At 37.7% G+C, this 18,013-nt stretch overlaps 1 protein-coding gene across 2 annotated transcripts in view; it reads left to right on the forward strand.

The window, feature by feature from the left end:
* Window positions 1-18,013, forward strand: part of FOCAD (focadhesin) — a 307,210-nt gene that overhangs the window by 72,266 nt on the left and 216,931 nt on the right. For both annotated transcript variants that reach the window (XM_005898491.2, XM_070375958.1), the window contains 3 exons: window positions 1,141-1,242; window positions 7,870-8,074; window positions 11,478-11,684. In XM_005898491.2, the coding sequence (XP_005898553.2) occupies window positions 1,141-1,242; window positions 7,870-8,074; window positions 11,478-11,684 (514 nt within the window). The remainder of the gene's footprint in view (window positions 1-1,140; window positions 1,243-7,869; window positions 8,075-11,477; window positions 11,685-18,013) is intronic.

Consider the following 18,013-nt stretch of genomic DNA (forward strand, 5'->3'; position numbering starts at 1 on the left):
TCCCAGGGATGGGGGAGCCTGATGGGCTGCTGTCTGTGGGGTCGCACAGAGTCGGACATGACTGAAGCAACTTAGCAGCAGCAGCAGCAGCATTTTTAATTAAAAATTTTTTCTTGGAGGAAATAGCCACGTCACTAATAACTGAAGATTCTTTGTGTAGTACTTCATAGTTTAAAGAGCTAATGAATTTACAATTTCCAGTAGACTTTTTTGTACTACTTAGAATAATTTGTTTGTCTTTTTTCCTTTTCTTTTTTTAACCCCATTATTTGGGAATCCTTCACATTTCAGATCTTTTCTATAGTCTTTTTGGTATCTTGATTGATGGAGCCCAGATAAAAAGATTTGTCCTTGTTCAATAGAAATTTTCAGAATTTATAATTTGCAGAGTTTGTTATTTGAGATGGGAGAAATATTTTCTTTTTCCCTTACCTAAAGTATATTGGGGGAACACAGAGCTAGATATTGAGAAGAATGGGGGTAAATGGGAACAGAGACAGAGCTGTTGTTTAATTGTTCATTTGTGTCAGACTCTTTGCGACTCCATGGACTGTAGCCTGCCAGGCTTCTCTGTCCATGGAATTTCCCAGGCAAGAATAATGGAGTGGGTTGCCATCCCCTTTACCAGGGGATCTTCCTGACCCAGGGATCAAGCCCACGTTTCCTGCTTTACAGGTGTATTCTTTACCGCTGAGCCACCAGTGAAGCCCCACAGAGGCAGAGAGATGGTGCTTATAGGTTGGGACAGTGTTAGAGGAGATGGTATCTTTCAGGTCTGGAAAGAGATTCATCAGCAGGAAGAGGAGATTTCCAAATATCAGGGAATCAAGAGAGTGGATAATGAGAGAGGTACTGGATTGAGGAGCTTGGCCAAAGTCATAGAGCTATTAGATAACAAAGACTGCTGTCAAATTTGGATCTCTAAGACTCAGGTTCTTTTTTCTGGAAAACAAATTAAAAAAAAAATAGTTCTAATGAGCCAACTCTGCAACAAATGCAGCAAATGAGGATTCTGTGACAACTGTGAATCCTGGAAAAAAAGTTTCTAGATGTCAATGACTTTTTCTCTTGTTATATTTGGATATTAAAAATGTATATCCTGAAATGACAGCTTCCAGTGTTACTTTGTGTGTTTTTCAGAAACCATCCTCAGCCTTTGATCACTGTTCTTGAGCACAGACCTGATTGCTGGCCAGTCATTTTGCAGCAGCTGACAACTTTTTTCCAACAATGCCTTGAAAGGTAATATAAAATAAAATAAATTAGGGAGATGGAATAGTATATGCTAATTTTAGAGTTTTTCTTTTAAGCTGCTTTGATTGTAATGTTTTCTCCTGCAGAAATGTCTTAGAGCAGGATATAGTTTTCTGTTTTCTTTTTGAGAGAAAAAAATCCTACCCGTTTTATTGATTGTTGAAATATTGACCATGAGAATAGCTACTGTTAAAGAAGCTAAGCATTGGATAGTTGGGAAGGTTGATTGGAAATATTCAGTAAGCTACTACATAGTACATATGGATGACAGGTCTTCCTGCTGGAAATTGATTAGTGAGTTAATCTCTCCATTAGAAACCAGTGCCAGTTGGGATTAAACAGGATTGCCGACTGGGACCAGATGACCACCATATGTGCCGTTAGTTTAGCTTCACCAAGGCCTTCTGCCTTCTGATGGTCTTCAAAGCTTTCTCCCATTCTGTTACCATGGCATTAGCTCAGGTGGTCATCTCTTGCTGTGACTGTTGCCACCTGTTCTTAACTGGCAGCTCTGCCTTCCATCTCATCCTGCTCAAGGCCATTCTCTAAACCATCCATCAGGGTGACGTATCGGGAGAGCAGATCTTTGTATCACTGCCTAGCTTAGGTCACCATCACTGTGATTTTCAAACTGGACTTGCACATGTAGAGGCTAAACACGGAAACACCCTCACACTGCTTCAGCTTTTTTTATTTTAAGTTTTGTTTTTGTTTTTTAATTTGATGTGGACCATTTTTAAAGTCTTTCTTGAATTTGTAACAATACTGCTTCTGTTTTATGTTTTGGGTTTTTGGCCATAATGCATGTGGGATCTTAGCACTCTGACCAGGATTGAACACATATCTCCTGCATTCAAAAGTGAGGTCTTAACCACTGGACAGCCAGGGAAGTCCCAGCTCTGTTTTTATACACTGTTTTCTTCTTTTTTTTTTTTAATAATGTGTTGATATCTCACAGCAGCTTTCTATTGGAAAACAATAGTTTGGTCTCCGGACTAGCTGAAAAATCCCTAGGCTACAGGATGAGATCTGTTATGTCATATACTAGGCTCTGTGTATGATCGGTTTCACCAATTTTATTTTCTCCTTTCTTTATCTCATGATTTATGAATTCCATATTCAGCAATACAGTGACTTGCTTTGGTTCCACACAGCAAGAAGTGCTATTCCCTTGCCTCTTCTTTTGCTTATTAATTTCTACATTACTGTCTTGAATCTCATCACTGCTGCTGCTAAGTCGCTTCAGTCGTGTCTGACTCTGTGTGACCCCATAGATGGCAGCCCGCCAGGCTCCCCGTCCCTGGGATTCTCCAGGCAAGAACACTAGAGTGGGTTGCCATTTCCTTCTCCAATGCATGAAAGTGAAAAGTGAAAGTGAAGTCGCTCAGTCGTGTTTGACTCTTAGTGACCCCATGGACTGCAGCCCACCAGGCTCTTCCATCCATGGGATTTTCCAGGCAAGAGTACTGGAGTGGGGTGCCATCCCTTGTCTAACTAGCCCTTTCTTGATTACTTTCTCTATTTTAAATCTCTTTTTAGGTATTGTCTCTCCCAGGAAGTGTTTACTTATCACAAGCTAAATTAATAACTTTAGTTGTGATTTCTGACATCATTATATTTATTACATTGTCTTATAATTATTATCCTCCATTAACTGAAACTTTCTTGAGGGCAGGAACTGTGTCTTAGTATTCTTTATGTTAACAGTGCCTAAAAAAAAAAAAAAAAACAATGCCTGGGACAGTTTAGGTGCTTACAAATGTTCAAAGTATATATGTATTACACAGGAGGCTCCTAGATTGGTGGGGCCCAGGCAGTGGGTTGTAAAGTGGCTCCTAAAATATAATATCTAACTGCTTACTTAGTACTTCTATACTAGGTCATGATAGGATAGTACCATTGACCATGTAGTCCAATGCTTGAGCTACATTTACCACACTAGCTATATTCATGTGTTCTTGTTCTTGAAGGTCTTAGAATATCCTATAGATACAATTTATTAGAATTCCATTTTGGAGTCTTTAACTTCAATTTTAGATAGAATTTCCAGGTAGGATATACTGTCAGAAGAAGCTTTGAAGAGATACAGAGAAGCTTGGAATCTGCCAGTGAGAAAAATCTGTGTAACAATCGAATAAATATCTTAAAATAAACATTATCATCTTCTCTTCCCTCACCCATGACTGCATTTTCAAAGATAAGATATTAATATTTACTAAAAAAGTCTTTGTTCATCCATGTCAGAAAGCAAAATTAACAAATTTATAAACAGATGTTTAATGAAATTTTTCTTGTTAAATAGATTGGGATATTTTATAAAAGATGTGCTGCTTATGTGCCAAATCTGTTATTAAGCTTCTTTTTAGGGTAATCCTTACAAATATCTCACTTGTCTCATGCTTCAGTTAGCAAATAATTAAATTACATTTTAGTTGTTTTTATGTCAAAGGAGTATTATTTTGGAATTTGGAAGTAGTTCTAATGATAATGTCCAGATGTTCATAAGGAGAAAAGATTATTTTTTGATTTTGATTTATTTACTGATAAGCTTTTAATGACTTAATCCTTTCATTTGCATTCTGAGGTGTTACAGTATGCTATCTAGAGCTTTTTAGAAGTTCTAAGTAATTTTATATTTCTTTGCAAAGAATTTCAGTTGTCTCATTTCTACTTTTGCACCATGAGACTATTTTTTGCAGGATGAAATTGATAATTTTGGTTGCATTTTCAGCAGACTGTTAGTTTCCTGAGATTTAATTTTAGAGTGAGTTAGATTAGTAGTTTTTACATTTAGAAGATAATGAAGGAAATTGGGTAATTTAGTAAGAATATAAATGGTGATTCACAACTACAGGAAGGAGGCAAAATATTGTGATGATAGCTAGTATTCCTAGACCTTTCTATCTTAGGAATTGTTGGTTAGAATAACTGTTTGGTTTCATTTTTAATAGAATGTAGATGTCCTGAAATAGCAGTGTATCTTCATGCTAGATTTTTGGGGACGTGATTCTCTAGTTAAATTCTGCACTCATTTGTAGAAGGCCTCTGATGTCAAGATTTCATCTCTATAGAACTAAGAATTGGGTAAATTGACAAGGATGTCATGGTGTTTTGGAGAAGGAAATGGCAGCCCACTCCAGGATTCTTGCCTAGAGAATCCCATGGACAGAGGAGTCTGGCGAGCTATATAGTCCATGGGGTTGTAAAGAGTCGGGCATGACTGAGCAACTAACACACATGGACTTTAAGTGTGGCTTTGTCAAGATTAACTAGGCTAACACATAGTTTTTTAGAGAGGGAACTAAGGAGAGCAACACTGAATGATTTGCTCAAGGTCACGTGGCTAGTCAGTTGGCAGAGTTGGGCCCTAAGCCTCAGTCTTTTGACTCTTATTCCAAGTCTTTTCCCACTATTTCTTTCTCCCTCCTTGTTGAACATACATGTGAAAGCCTTGTTTGTAAACATGCACAATGGGTTACATTTTAAAACATCCTTAGTCACTTTGGGATTTCAGGTTATCTGTTTTATTTTCCTTTCCTCCTTAAGACCAGTTGATTTCATACTCCACAGCATTGATAGTTAATCATCAGATAGCACATCACTTCAGTTCAGTTCAGTTCAGTTGCTCAGTCGTGTCTGACTCTTTGAGACCCCATGGATTGCAGCATGCCAGGCCTCCCTGTCCATCACCAACTTCCAGAGTTTACTCAAACTCATGACCATTGAGTCGGTGATGCCATCCAACCATCTCATCCTCTGTCATGCCCTTCTCCTCACGCCTTCAATCTTTCCCTGCATCAGGGTCTTTTCCAATGAGTTAGCTCTTCACATCAGGTGGCCAAAGTATTGGAGTTTCAGCTTCAACATCACTCCTTCCAATGAACACTCAGGACTGATCTCCTTTAGGATGGACTGGTTGGATCTCCTTGCAGTCCAAGGGACTCTCAAGAGTCTTCTCCAACACCACAATTCAAAAGCATCAATTCTTCGGTGCTCAGCCTTCTTCACAATCCAACTCTCGCATCCATACATGACCACTGGAAAAACCATAGCCTTGACTAGAGAAACCTTTGTTGGCAAAGTAATGTCTCTGCTTTTGAATATGCTGTCTAGGTTGTTCATAACTTTCCTTCTAAGGAGTAAGCATCTTTTAATTTCATGGCTGCAATCACCATCTGCAGTGATTTTGGAGCCCCAAAAAATAAAGTCAGCCACTGTTTCCACTGTTTTCCCATCTATTTGCCATGAAGTGCTGGGGCCAGGCACCATGATCTTAGTTTTCTGAATGTTGAGCTTTAAGCCAAATTTTTCACTCTCCTCTTTCACTTTCATCAAGAGGCTCTTTAGTTCTTCTTCACTTTCTGCCATAAGGGTGGTGACATCTGCATATCTGAGGTTATTGATATTTCTCCTGGCAATCTTGATTCCAGCTTGTGCTTCTTCCAGCCCAGCGTTTCTCATGATGTACTCTGCATATAAGTTAAATAAGCAGGGTGACAATATACAGCCTTGACATCCTCCTTTTCCTATTTGGAACCAGTCTGTTGTTCCATGTCCAGTTCTAACTGTTGTTTACCACCTGGCTAGTATTTATTCTTTGGGGAGTACATTATTGGAGAGAGATGGGGGAACAATGTATTTTAAGTCTCTTTTCTGTTTCATAGTCTAATCCATATATACATCATCTACTTGCTTGATCTATATGAAACTTTTTTTAGTTTCCTATAGTAGGTATTGTGATAAAGACAATTATTAATGTTTCATTAATAATTATGAACTCACAAGTCCTTTTGTTTTTTTTTTATAGATTGTGTAAGTATTGATGCTGATGAGGGAAAAAAAAAAAACTTCCTCCAGATTATGAGCTCTGTCAGAGCATGTGTTTAATTTTGTTTCTAGCACGTAGAAGAGTGAAGATATCTGTAGGAGCTTAGTAAATTTTGTGAAGCAAATAAATGAATGAAGACTAGGTTAAATCTTATCAATTTGGTAACTTTTAACTTTTTATTAGTATTAATGGTGTTTTGAAATCACATTGCTGTGGAATGTATAGCATTATAAAATTAATGTCATCAGTCATGATTTAAATACCATTTCCTCCATTAAGTATTGCACCTTATACCTTTCTTTTAGCACCTTTTGCACTTTGTAGTCTCTAGTCCAGTAACAGAGCTGATAGTCCCTGTTAGACTACATGCTTCTTAAGGATAGATAATGCCTGTTTCATCTTTGTATCTTATCTAATAATAACTTATTTATAATAAGTATGAAATATATTAAAATAAAATCATGATATTTAATCAATGCATGCTAATTATAAAACTACTCTATGACAGTGTAAATGAATCAATTAATTTAATGATTGAGCATCTCTGAGGGCCTAGTGTATGCTTATTGGTAATAGAGCATTAAACAGATAACCCATGATTCATGCCCTTATTGACTAATAGTCTAGCAGGGGATGGAGATATAAATAAATAATGACAATAAAGTCATTATGCTGTGCAAGCACACAATGGGGATTTGACCAAGGCTGTGTGTGTCAGGGAAGGCCCTCAGGAAGTCCTTTTAAAGGGGAGAACTGAAAGATGATAGAAATTAGGCAGAGGAAGGATCAGGAAAAGGAGAAAGGGGAGAGTATTACAGATGAATGTAATAGCAGGTGAGAAGAAAACCCAGATGACTTGACTGATGATCAGAACTAAATTTAGTGTAGTTCAGCAGAGAGTGGAGAGGAAGAAGAAATGAAATTAGAAGATAGAGGTCAAATTGTGAAGGGTTTGTGAATACTTTATCTTAAGCATAAACTCTGTCAAACTGATTAATGGCATGATCAAATTTTTATCTCTGAAAGGTCATTCTGGCATTTTAGTGACTTTGGACTTGGAGTTATAGGGATGTATTATAATCTAAATAGATATGAAAGATTTGTAAAGTCTTCCTCCTTTGAGTGGGAAAAACTTAGGAGGACTTGGCAAATTACTTCACTTCTGTCTGCCTCAGTTTCTGTGTCTGCATAATGGGATAATAATATTTTTATTTCGTAGGGTTGTGGTAAAGGTTGATTGAATTTAAAGGCACCAAGTGTAGTAACATGCACACCCTAAGTGCTGACAAGTTGACAAGTAAATATTAACTGTCGGTCATCTTCTTGGATGTCTGTATGAGTTTTGTTTTGTTTTGTATTTTACTTAGGACCTTACCTATTACCTTACCTATTGAGCTTTTCCAAAACTGCATGCTTGTATCATACTCTTGGAAAAATGGATCCTGATGTCTAAAATTCTCAAAAGGTTCTCAGATGATTCTCATGTTCACTAAAGACTGGTCCTGGAGCTGTAGATGCTATTTTAGTGTGCAAGTAGACCCTCTTAGTCCTGGGCATCAGGCTTATGGGCTCCAGGTATTAAGTCATTCTCCCCAGTGTAGAAACAACTGTTTGGCATGAGTTTAGGTGGGTCATGGTAGAATAGAAGAGTCATGGTAAAAAAGGTACACTCAATGGTATCATAGTTCATGACATGTCATGAACTCTAAGTTGATGCTTGACACTTACCTGGTTGGTACTCTGTGTAATTCAGTGACTGGCTTCTACGTTACATGACTTACTTGCAGGTCTGAAGTTTCGTGTATCCAAATTATGGCGCCATTTCTATGGTATCTATATTGTGAACCACCCCAGTTACAAGAATATGCTAAACTCCGATTAACTCTGCTCAAAGTCTTACTTAAACCCCGGGTCCCTTGTGACAAGGAACAACCATCAATATTGGAACAACAGATACTACAACTGTGTTGTGACATGGTTCCATGTTTGCAGGTAAGGCCTTTTCTCCTCTTTCATTAACATGGCACCTGAATTAATAAGTATTGATTGTACTTAATTAATAAGTACATAAAATAGAACCTGTGTGATATGGCAAACAGCTCTAGAAACACTTTCTGGGTTTTGGAGATAATAATGGAAACAAATCTAGATTTCACTCTGATATATACAATGTTAACTAAATTCACAGGAATGCAAATCAACATAATCCATTTTAGGATTAGTAGGAATGAAAACTTTAAAGAGGACTCCTCGGGGAAAATAATTTTGAACTGAGTTTCCCCTTGTGCTGGACACTGAGAGGGTTATAAGTTAAAAAAAAAAAAAAGTACTTTTTGTGTAAGTTGGAAAAAGACATCTCTCTGGGTACATACAGCCCTGGGGGCTTGACTGTCTGAGTGCTGGCTAGATTCTAGTTTTCAAAAGTTTCCTTATAGCGTATGTGGTGACCTGTATGGATCCTATTCTTAGAAAGACCATAGTCTAGTAAGGGAGCTAAAACAGGTATATATATTCTTATAATTCAAAGTAGATGGACAAAGTTGTATAATAGAGGTAAGGACAGAATGCTTAGGGAGTTAAGAGGAATGATAAATTTAAGCTAATATCTCTGTAACTACAGATTTTTTTTAATTTCAGTTGCCAGATTGTTGCAATTTGAATATAATATTCATTTATCCCATCTCACCATCTAGTTTGTTGTTTGCCTACAATCTGAGTTCCATGCTGCTTAGCCAATGGGAGGGAATTTGTGAATATTTTTCAAGGTGATCACTTGAGGTCACAGATGACCTGTTTCAAGTTTGTGTTATCAAGGAGTGACTAGAGTGAATCTTTTGTGACTCATAATCAGACTTTGCTGCAATCAAGGCAGAGAAAAGTTAATTAAAGTGAATTCCCCTGTGGCTTTTTCAAAGCTTTTGTTTTGTGTGGCCAATAAAGCAGTGTATGTGCAGAACACATAGCACTAGGATACACTTGTTCCGTAGCATGCTTGTATTACCCTGTTCTGTGCTCTTTGGTAGATGTTCGCCTTCACTGTCATCAACCTATATTAACAAGCCTAAATACTTCTAGAAGTGTGTTTTGTGAAGTATTTTCAGAAATCTGTGCATGCATGCTAAGTCACTTCAATCGTGTCTGACTCTTTGAGACCCCATGGAGCATAGCCCGCCAGGCTGCTCTGTCAATGGGATTCTCTAGGCTAGAATACTGGAATGGGTTGCTTTACCTTCCTCCAGCAGATTTTCCTGACCCAGGGATGGAACCTGTGTCTCTTAGGTTTCCTGAATTGACAGGCAGGTTCTTTACCACTAGTGCCACCTGGGAATCTGTGGCTTGTTAATATATTTAGTCATGGTAGATGAGAAGAAAAATCCAGATCCGTCATTTGGAACTAGTGGGACTAGTGACATAAATACATTTAATTATTAACAAATCAGTTTTATTGGAATGAAGAGCAGAGCTGGGAGGGATCTTGGTGGTGTAATTCATTTTCCCACTAATTATATGTATTTGTTATACTCTTTAAGAGACAACCATCCCATGACTAATTAAATATTTCAGTGATAGGAAGCATGCTATTTTGCAAGGCAACCGTTTTTTATATACTTTTTTTTAGCAAATACTTCTAATTGACCTGCATTTTCCTAAGATTACCCATTAGTCTCTGTTCTTCTCAAAACAAAATGAAATAAGCTTTTTAAACAGCTTATCTGAATTCTATCCTATACATTTCTTCCTTCCTTTTCTTCCTTTTAATCCTTTACTCCCTTCCTCTGTTCTTTCTTTTCATCAATTTCTTTACTTTTCTGCATGAAATGGTTTTGACTTTTAACTGTTCTTTGGGGGAATTTCTATAGTCTGTTGGTGTTGAGAATGTATTATTAGAAAATGTTCTTTTTAGAGCTGAATGTAGTACTGTAGATGTGGTCTGATCCATATGGAGCATTTCAAAACAATCATATAATTAAAAGTTTTTCCGTAGAAATAGCCATCACACTGTTGATCCATAAGTCAGTGAGATGCTGACCAGTGGAACTCCTATTTCTTTTTTTCTCACTTCAGTTCTTTCATATTGTATTTATGGAATTGTGTTTTTACCTGCCTTAAACTTCACTACTCACTTTGGTCCCAGTCGTTCTTTTTAATTGTGACTTGTCATCTCACATATTATTCATTGCACATGGTCTATTTCAACATAAAGAGAAACCGTTACTTACAAAGTAATCTTGTTAAGAACTTTGGTAATGCTAAAGATTGGAAAGCCTTTAATGTGAAGTTACTGAGATGGTCTTGAAAAATTTTTTTTATTATAGAAAATTTTAAGTATGTAGAAAAAAATGCACTCAAAGAAGTATGTTGTCAAATAAGCACGAGGCTTTACTTTGTTTTAAATCCCTTTCAATTCTTGGTGGCCTTTTGCCTTTGCAAATATACTCCTTTATATGTTTGCAAAGGAGTAAAATAATTTGGCTACTGAACTGTTCACATATTTTCTTAATAACTTAGTATTTTCTGCTGTCTCCTCCCCCTTGATCTTTTAATAGCTTTTTTCTTTTTATTTGTTAGAAATTAATTTTTCTGTGTATAACTTACAGTCTTTTGGGGTTACTATGGTGGTAACGGCTGGGTGAAAGGTACAGCTGGCCAACTGTAGGCTTTCCTCTTGATGAATTTAACAGACACAAGGCTCCTGATTGAAGCAGATGGTTCATTGTTTGTAATCTCTGGGAAATGCCAGTGTGTCTGTGAGTAGGACCATATCCTTAGTACTAACTCCAGAATTTTGATCAGAACAGCTGGGTTTGAATTGAATTGGGATTTTCAAGAGCATTCAAGTCCTTCCTCTCTAATACATTAGCCAGTTGAGAAGACACTCTACTATTTGAATATGGTCTTTCACTGCATCTGCCATGTTTGGAAATGCTGCTCTCAGTTAAGGTTGTCTGAACAAATTTCTTGCAGATGGAGGGCTTAGCAGTGCATTAGAATAACATACTAACGCTTTTCTTGCAGGTAACTATGTTGGAATTATAGAAAGGCAAGTTCATTTGAAGGATTCAAAACCAACTTTAATTTATTTACTTCAACATGTGGTACTGTCATGTAATTTGTCTTTTAAAATCTGCACAGGGAGTAGTTAGAAAAATAAATGAGAAGAATTTGTGCCAGCCAGCAGTAACAAAAACAGTAGCAAATTGTGTTTCGGTTAGTGACAATAGGAGAAGGCAGAGTTGTATGGTTTAACTGTCTTTGAGTTACATAAATTTCTTCATTTCTTTTAAGTCTTTATAGGTTTAGAGAAAAAATAATTTATTGGTAAGCTTCTTGTATAAGTTAAATTATCCTTTGGTTTGTGTATTTATTTTAATATCCTATAATGATTGTTTCTCAGATCAAAGATTTGATACAGACAACAGAAGTGATGCTGTTTATTGAAGAAGTATACTTAAACCTTTTGCGTTATCCTGTTTTCTGGAAAATTCAGCTTACCCAGCTGACCCTTCAGCTGCTATCTGTCTGTGAAGTCAGCTTAAACATAACTGGGGAATGCTCATCTTTAATTCACCTTTTAGAGCACAGTGTTGAACTTCTAAAGGAGGTAAGGATAGTAAGAAGTTTTAATATCAGTTATCACTTACACTGGTCTTTTAGTAGCAAGGTGAGTATACTCTTTTACTTTATTGCATATCAAAGGCTTTTTTTATCTAATACTATTAGATCATACTTTTGTGACCCCATGGACTGTAGTTTGCTGGGCTCCTCTTTCTATGGAATTTTCCAGGCAAGAAACCTAGAGTGGGTAGCAATTCCCTTCTCCAGGGGATCTTCCCGACCAGGGATTGAACTTGGGTCTCCCACATAGCAGGCAGATTCTTTATCATCTGAGCCACCAGGGAAGCCCAGTAATATAATGCTGCTATTATCATTTATTATAAAAACGAGTCATTACATACTGTTTGGAGCATCAGTTAAGGGTCTACCACAGTGATAGTTTTTCATTTACTCATGTAGGACACAAATATTCAACACTTACGTGCTACACCCTATGTAATGCTCAAAATACTCCAAGCGAGGCTTCAACAGTATGTGAACCAACAACTTCCAGGTGTACAGGTTGGATTCAGAAAATGCAGAGGAACCAGACATCAAAATGCCAACATCTGTTGGATCATAGAAAAAGCAAGAGAATTCCAGAAAGAAAGATTTTGTTTCACTGACTGACTACGCTAAAGCCTTTGACTGTGTGGATTACAACCACTGTGGAAAATTCTTTAAGAGATGGGAATACCAGACCACCTGACCTGCCTCCTAAGAAACCTGTATGCAGGTCAAGAAGCAGCTGTTAGAACTGGACATGGAACAATGGACTGGCTCTAAATTGGGAAAGGAGTACATCAAGGTTGTATATTGTCACCCTGCTTATTTAACTTATATGGAGAGTACATCATGAGAAATGCTGGGCTGGATGAAGCACAAGTTGAAATCAAGATTGCCGGGGGAAATATCAATAACCTCAGATATGCAGATGACACCACCCTTATGGCAGAAAGCGAAGAAGAACTAAAAAGCCTCTTGATGAAAGTGAAAGAGGAGAGTGAAAAAGCTGGCTTAAAGCTCAACATTCAAAAATGAAGATCATGGCATCCAGTTCCATTACTTCACGGGAAATAGTGGGGGAAGCAATGGAAAGAGTGAGAGACTTTATTTTTTGGGGCTCCAAGGAAATGAAATTAAAAGACGCTTGCTTCTTGGAAGAAAAGCTATGACAAACCTAGACAGCATATTAAAAAGCAGAGATGTTACTTTGCTGACAAAGGTCCATCGAGTCAAAGCTATGGTTTTTCCACTGGTCATGTATGGATGTGAGAGTTGGACTATAAAGAAGGCTGAGTGCCAAAGAATTGATGCTTTTTGTGATGTTGGAGAAAACTCTTGAGAGTCCCTTGGACTGCAAGGAGATAAAACCAGTCAATCCTAGAGGAAATCAATCCTGAATATTTATTGGAAGGACTGATGCTGAAGCTCCAATAATTTGGCCATGTGGTGCAAAGAGCTGACTCATTGGAAAAGACCCTGATGCACAGAAAGATTGAGGGAGGAAGAGAAGGGGACTACAGAGGACGAGATGGTTGGATGGCATCACTGACTCATTGGATATAAATTTGAGCAAACTCCGGAGATAGTGAAGGACAGGGAAGACTGGCATGCTACAGTTCATAAGGTAACAAAAATTCAGACACAACTGAATGACTGAAAAACAATGGAAGAATTCATTTGACCCTTGAACAACATGGGAATTAGGGGTGCCAACTCTCTGAGAGGTGGAAAATACACGTATAATTTACAGTTGGCTCTCCAATTCTGCATCTGTTGATTCAATTGTTGTTCTGATTGTGTAGTTCCTGATGTTCAAGCTGGTTTTAGAAAAGGCAGAGGAACCAGAGATCAAATTGCCAACATCTGCTGGATCATGGAAAAAGCAAGAGAGTTCCAGAAAAACATCTATTTCTGCTTTATTGACTATGCCAAAGCCTTTGACTGTGTGGATCACAAGAAACTGTGGAAAATTCTGAAAGAGATGGGAATACCAGACCACCTGAGCTGCCTCCCGAGAAATCTGTATGCAGGTCAGGAAGCAACAGTTAGAACTGGACATGGAACAACAGACTGGTTCCAAATAGGAAAAAGAGTACTTCAAGGCTGTATATTGTCACCCTGCTTATTTAACTTGTATGCAGAGTACATCATGAGAAACGCTGGACTGGAAGAAACACAAGCTGGAATCAAGATTGCCGGGAGAAATATCAATAACCTCAGATATGCAGATGACACCACCCTTATGGCAGAAAGTGAAGAGGAACTAAAGAGCCTCTTGATGAAAGTGAAAGTGGAGAGTGAAAAAGCTGGCTTAAAGCTCAACATTCAGAAAATGAAGATCATGGCATCAGGTCCCATCACTTCATGGGTAATAGATAGGGAAACAGTAGAAACAGTGTCAGACTTTATTTTTTGGGGCTCCAAAATCACTGCAGATGGTGACGGCAGCCATGAAATTAAAAGACGCTTACTTCTTGGAAGGAAAGTTATGACAAAGCTAGATAGCATATTCAAAAGCAGAGACATTACTTTGCCAGCAAAGGTCCATCTAGTCAAGGCTATGGTTTTTCCAGTGGTCATGTATGGATGTGAGAGTTGGACTGTGAAGAAGGCTGAGCACCGAAGAATTGATGCTTTTGAACTGTGGTGTTGGAGAAGACTCTTGAGAGTCCCTTGGACTGCAAGGAGATTCAACCAGTCCATTCTGAAGGAGATCAGCCCTGGGATTTCTTTGGAAGGAATGATGCTAAAGCTGAAACTCCAATTCTTTGGCCACGTCATGTGAAGAGTTGACTCATTGGAAAAGACTTTGATGCTAGGACGGATTGGGGGCAGGAGGAGAAGGGGACGACAGAGGATGAGATGGCTGGATGGCATCACTGACTTGATGGACGTGAGTCTGAGTGAACTCCGGGAGTTGGTGATGGACAGGAAGGCCTGGCGTGCTGCGATTCATGGGGTGGCCAAGAGTTGGACACGACTGAGTGACTGAACTGAACTGATACATTATTACCATATCCCAAGTGGCACAGTGTAGAGAATCCACCTGCCAATGCAGGAGATATAAGAGGCATGGGTTTGGTCCCTGGATTGGGAAGATCTCCTGGAGTAAGAAATGGCACCCCACTCCAGTATTCTTGCCTGGAAAATTCCATGGGCAGAGGAGCTAGGTGGGCTACAGCCTATGGGGTTGCAAAGAGTTGGACACAACTGAGCACTTACTTAGATGTTACAAATTATGTAGTTAATATAATAAAATAATCATACTTTTTCAGATTTTTATATCAATTTTATATAGTTATACCTATTAGATAATAGCTATAATAGATAATATATTTATATATATTATACTAATAAAATACATATAAAATATGAATAAATAGTATTTGTAGCTAAATAATATGTGGAAAATACTATATAGATAATATTATATAGTTAAATTACTTGGAATTGCCTATCTTAACCATATATGTAATGTACTTAACAGGTAAACCCATAATATTCCTTGTTTGTGTAGATTCATGTGAATAGGAGACAGTTTTTTATGGCAAGTACTTTGCTATGGCAGTTAGGTGAAAAAGACAAGATCTGTGAAGTTTATATTCCAATCAAATTGTTCAGACTAGAGTGCATCAAAATCACTAGGCAGATTTTATTTAAACTGCAAATGCCTAGGTCCTACCCCTAGAGATATTGAATTAGCTGGGCTGGTTGGGTCCAAACATCTACCTTTTAAACTAGCACCCTTAAATAATTTGATTATTATTATATATATATATTTTTTTGCATAGAAGGTAAACAACCTTGTAAGCATAAAAAATCCAGAAATAGAGCTTTTCTGGCAACCCTAGAAGTTTCCTAGGGTTAGTCCTAATTAGCGCAGTCCTAATCACAACCTCCTCCTTGCCCTGACTATCCTGACTTCTATAGTGATATCTTCTTTACATTTGTTTATAGTTTTATCAACTCCATGTGTATCTGTACATTGTTTACATGTTTTAAAAAAGAAGGAAAACCTGGCTTATGTGAGCTATAGAGTTTTGTAAATCTTGAAACCTGCTGATTGCAATCTCTTGGTGCACTTTGACATGTCTCCCTGTTCATAGGTTGTTAGCTATAGAGGCCTGATCAGATTCAGATTTTTGTTTTATTTTTTTGTTTCCAAGACTACAAGGCATGATGTGTTCTTTCATCGAGAAGCACATAATATGTGTTGCTCTTTTTTTATGATGTTGGTATTTGTTGATGCTGGTGCCTAGTTCCATTAATTCATTAGGAATTAAAGAAATGATGTTCTAATTCTGTTCTTCTTCATTTGTTAGCTGGACTACTTCTCTTAAAAGAAGTAGTTGGTTCCACTTAGTATTTGGTTGTCCAGTAGTAGAGTTTATACAGAAAAGTTAGAATACATGCTTGACTCTTTCCCTTTACTTACTAATTTCTGAAAGTATTCTGAACTTATAGATTTAAACATATTTGATGCATTTCAACTTCTTATGGATAATATCCTTATTAAAATTCACATTGTCTCGAGTGAATTTTTGAGTCAAATTTTGAGTCAAATATTGAGTCATATTTTTGAGTCAATTTTTGAGTCAAATATTGAGTCAAATATTTTTGACTCGAGTCGGATTTTAAAAATATTTTTGGTTTTAATGTAGAATGACAGAATACTTTCATTGAGAATGATGAAATGGTGTCTGTGGGAGAAGGTCTTATTTATGCTGTGTCTTCCATCTGCCCAATATTTTAAAAATTCTAGAAGGAATTAAAAATATGTAGAACTGTTAAAATACTTATGTTATGAAATTTCCTGTCCCCCAGGAAATTTAGCTAAATGTTCAATTCAAATATTACATTAACTTGTCTTTTCCTCTTTATTCCTTTTCTGTTCTTATATTGGATTTATTTCATTGCACACTGAAAATGGATGTATTTCTTAGGCTACATTAGTTTCAATGTATTTGGTCTTAGCTGAACTATTTTTAGCCTATTTGAATGATTATAACCTAAGATGTTTCCCATTTCAAGCAAAATATATATTCTTTTTCTCTCTTTTTTTTTTTTTTTTGGCTATACCACACGACTTGTGTGACCTTAGTTCCCTGACCAGTGATTGAACCCATGCCCCCTGCATTGGAAGCACAGAGCCCTAAGCATATGTACTCTTAACAGAAAATATTGTTTGTGGGGAGACTAGGTAGCTTTCAAAGTGAAGAGTGCTAAACCTCCCAGCTTTGGTAAGGCTGGAAACCTATGTTCCCTAACACATTACCATCAGATGTCCCCCCTACCTTTCTTCACTGTGTGAAGAACTGAGGTTTAAGTTAAACTGAGGTTTAAGTTCTCAGATTCCTAGGAAGAATGGTCTGATTGGCCCAGCTTGGGTCAGTCAACTCTGAGTGGAGGGCAGGGAAGGTTGCAGAGCTGTGACACTGGGGAATTGTGTGAGCTGGGCTGTTGTCTTTGTTATGTCTGCTGCAGATACTTACCTCTGCTGTGGCCTTTCTCCTTCCTTGTTTTTCACTAAACAAACAAAACAACAATAAGAAAAAAAAATCCAACAACAATGTAAAAACTTTTTCATGCTCTCTTGTTCACAGTAGCATCCCCGAGCCCAGCATATGTACTTCCTGCCTGGAACACGGCTGATGCTCACTGCTATGTTTCATTTGATTGAGGCGAAAGGACTCCAGGTGTTTATTGTCATCAAGGCTCCAGTGATATCTGTGGTCCAATATAAAGGTTTCTTTACTTCTTTTCTCCAGTTAGGCTCTTGAATTAGCCTTGGTTCCTCAAAAAGTAGACCCTGAATATCCCTAAAGGCAAAAACAAAACCTGGGTTTCCACAAAGGCAAAAGCTTATCATCAGGAGTCCATCTGTGGCTGTGATCTCAGGAAGCAAGTGGGAGAGAGACAGAAAGAGTGAAATACTAAAGGTAGGAGAGGCAGTACGAGTATTATCAAGTTGGCCACTACTGTAAGGAGCCAGTTGCTCATCTAATGGAATATGCTAAGAAGTGTTATGGAAGATGTTTCAGAACCTGCCAGAAGGATCCAGAATAAAGACGGAAGTGTTTATCCCTGGACTTCTCTTAACAACTTGTCAAGGCGTGGCCTATGGGACTTTAACTTCCCTGTACTTCTGGATCTCTCAGTGGCCTGGGGCAGGCAGTATGAGTCACTATAGCGATAGCTGTAGTATTTGAAGGTGTTCATGAGATGTCCAGCACAGGCTTTTATTGAAAGACCTCATTAAATGGTACCATTCTCAGGTGTTCATTAAAGCAGTGGAAGTGAAGTGTTAGTAACTCAGTCGTGTCTGACTCT

This window comes from Bos mutus, chromosome 8 (genome assembly GCF_027580195.1).
Source record: "Bos mutus isolate GX-2022 chromosome 8, NWIPB_WYAK_1.1, whole genome shotgun sequence".
Classification (NCBI taxonomy): Eukaryota; Metazoa; Chordata; class Mammalia; order Artiodactyla; family Bovidae; genus Bos; species Bos mutus.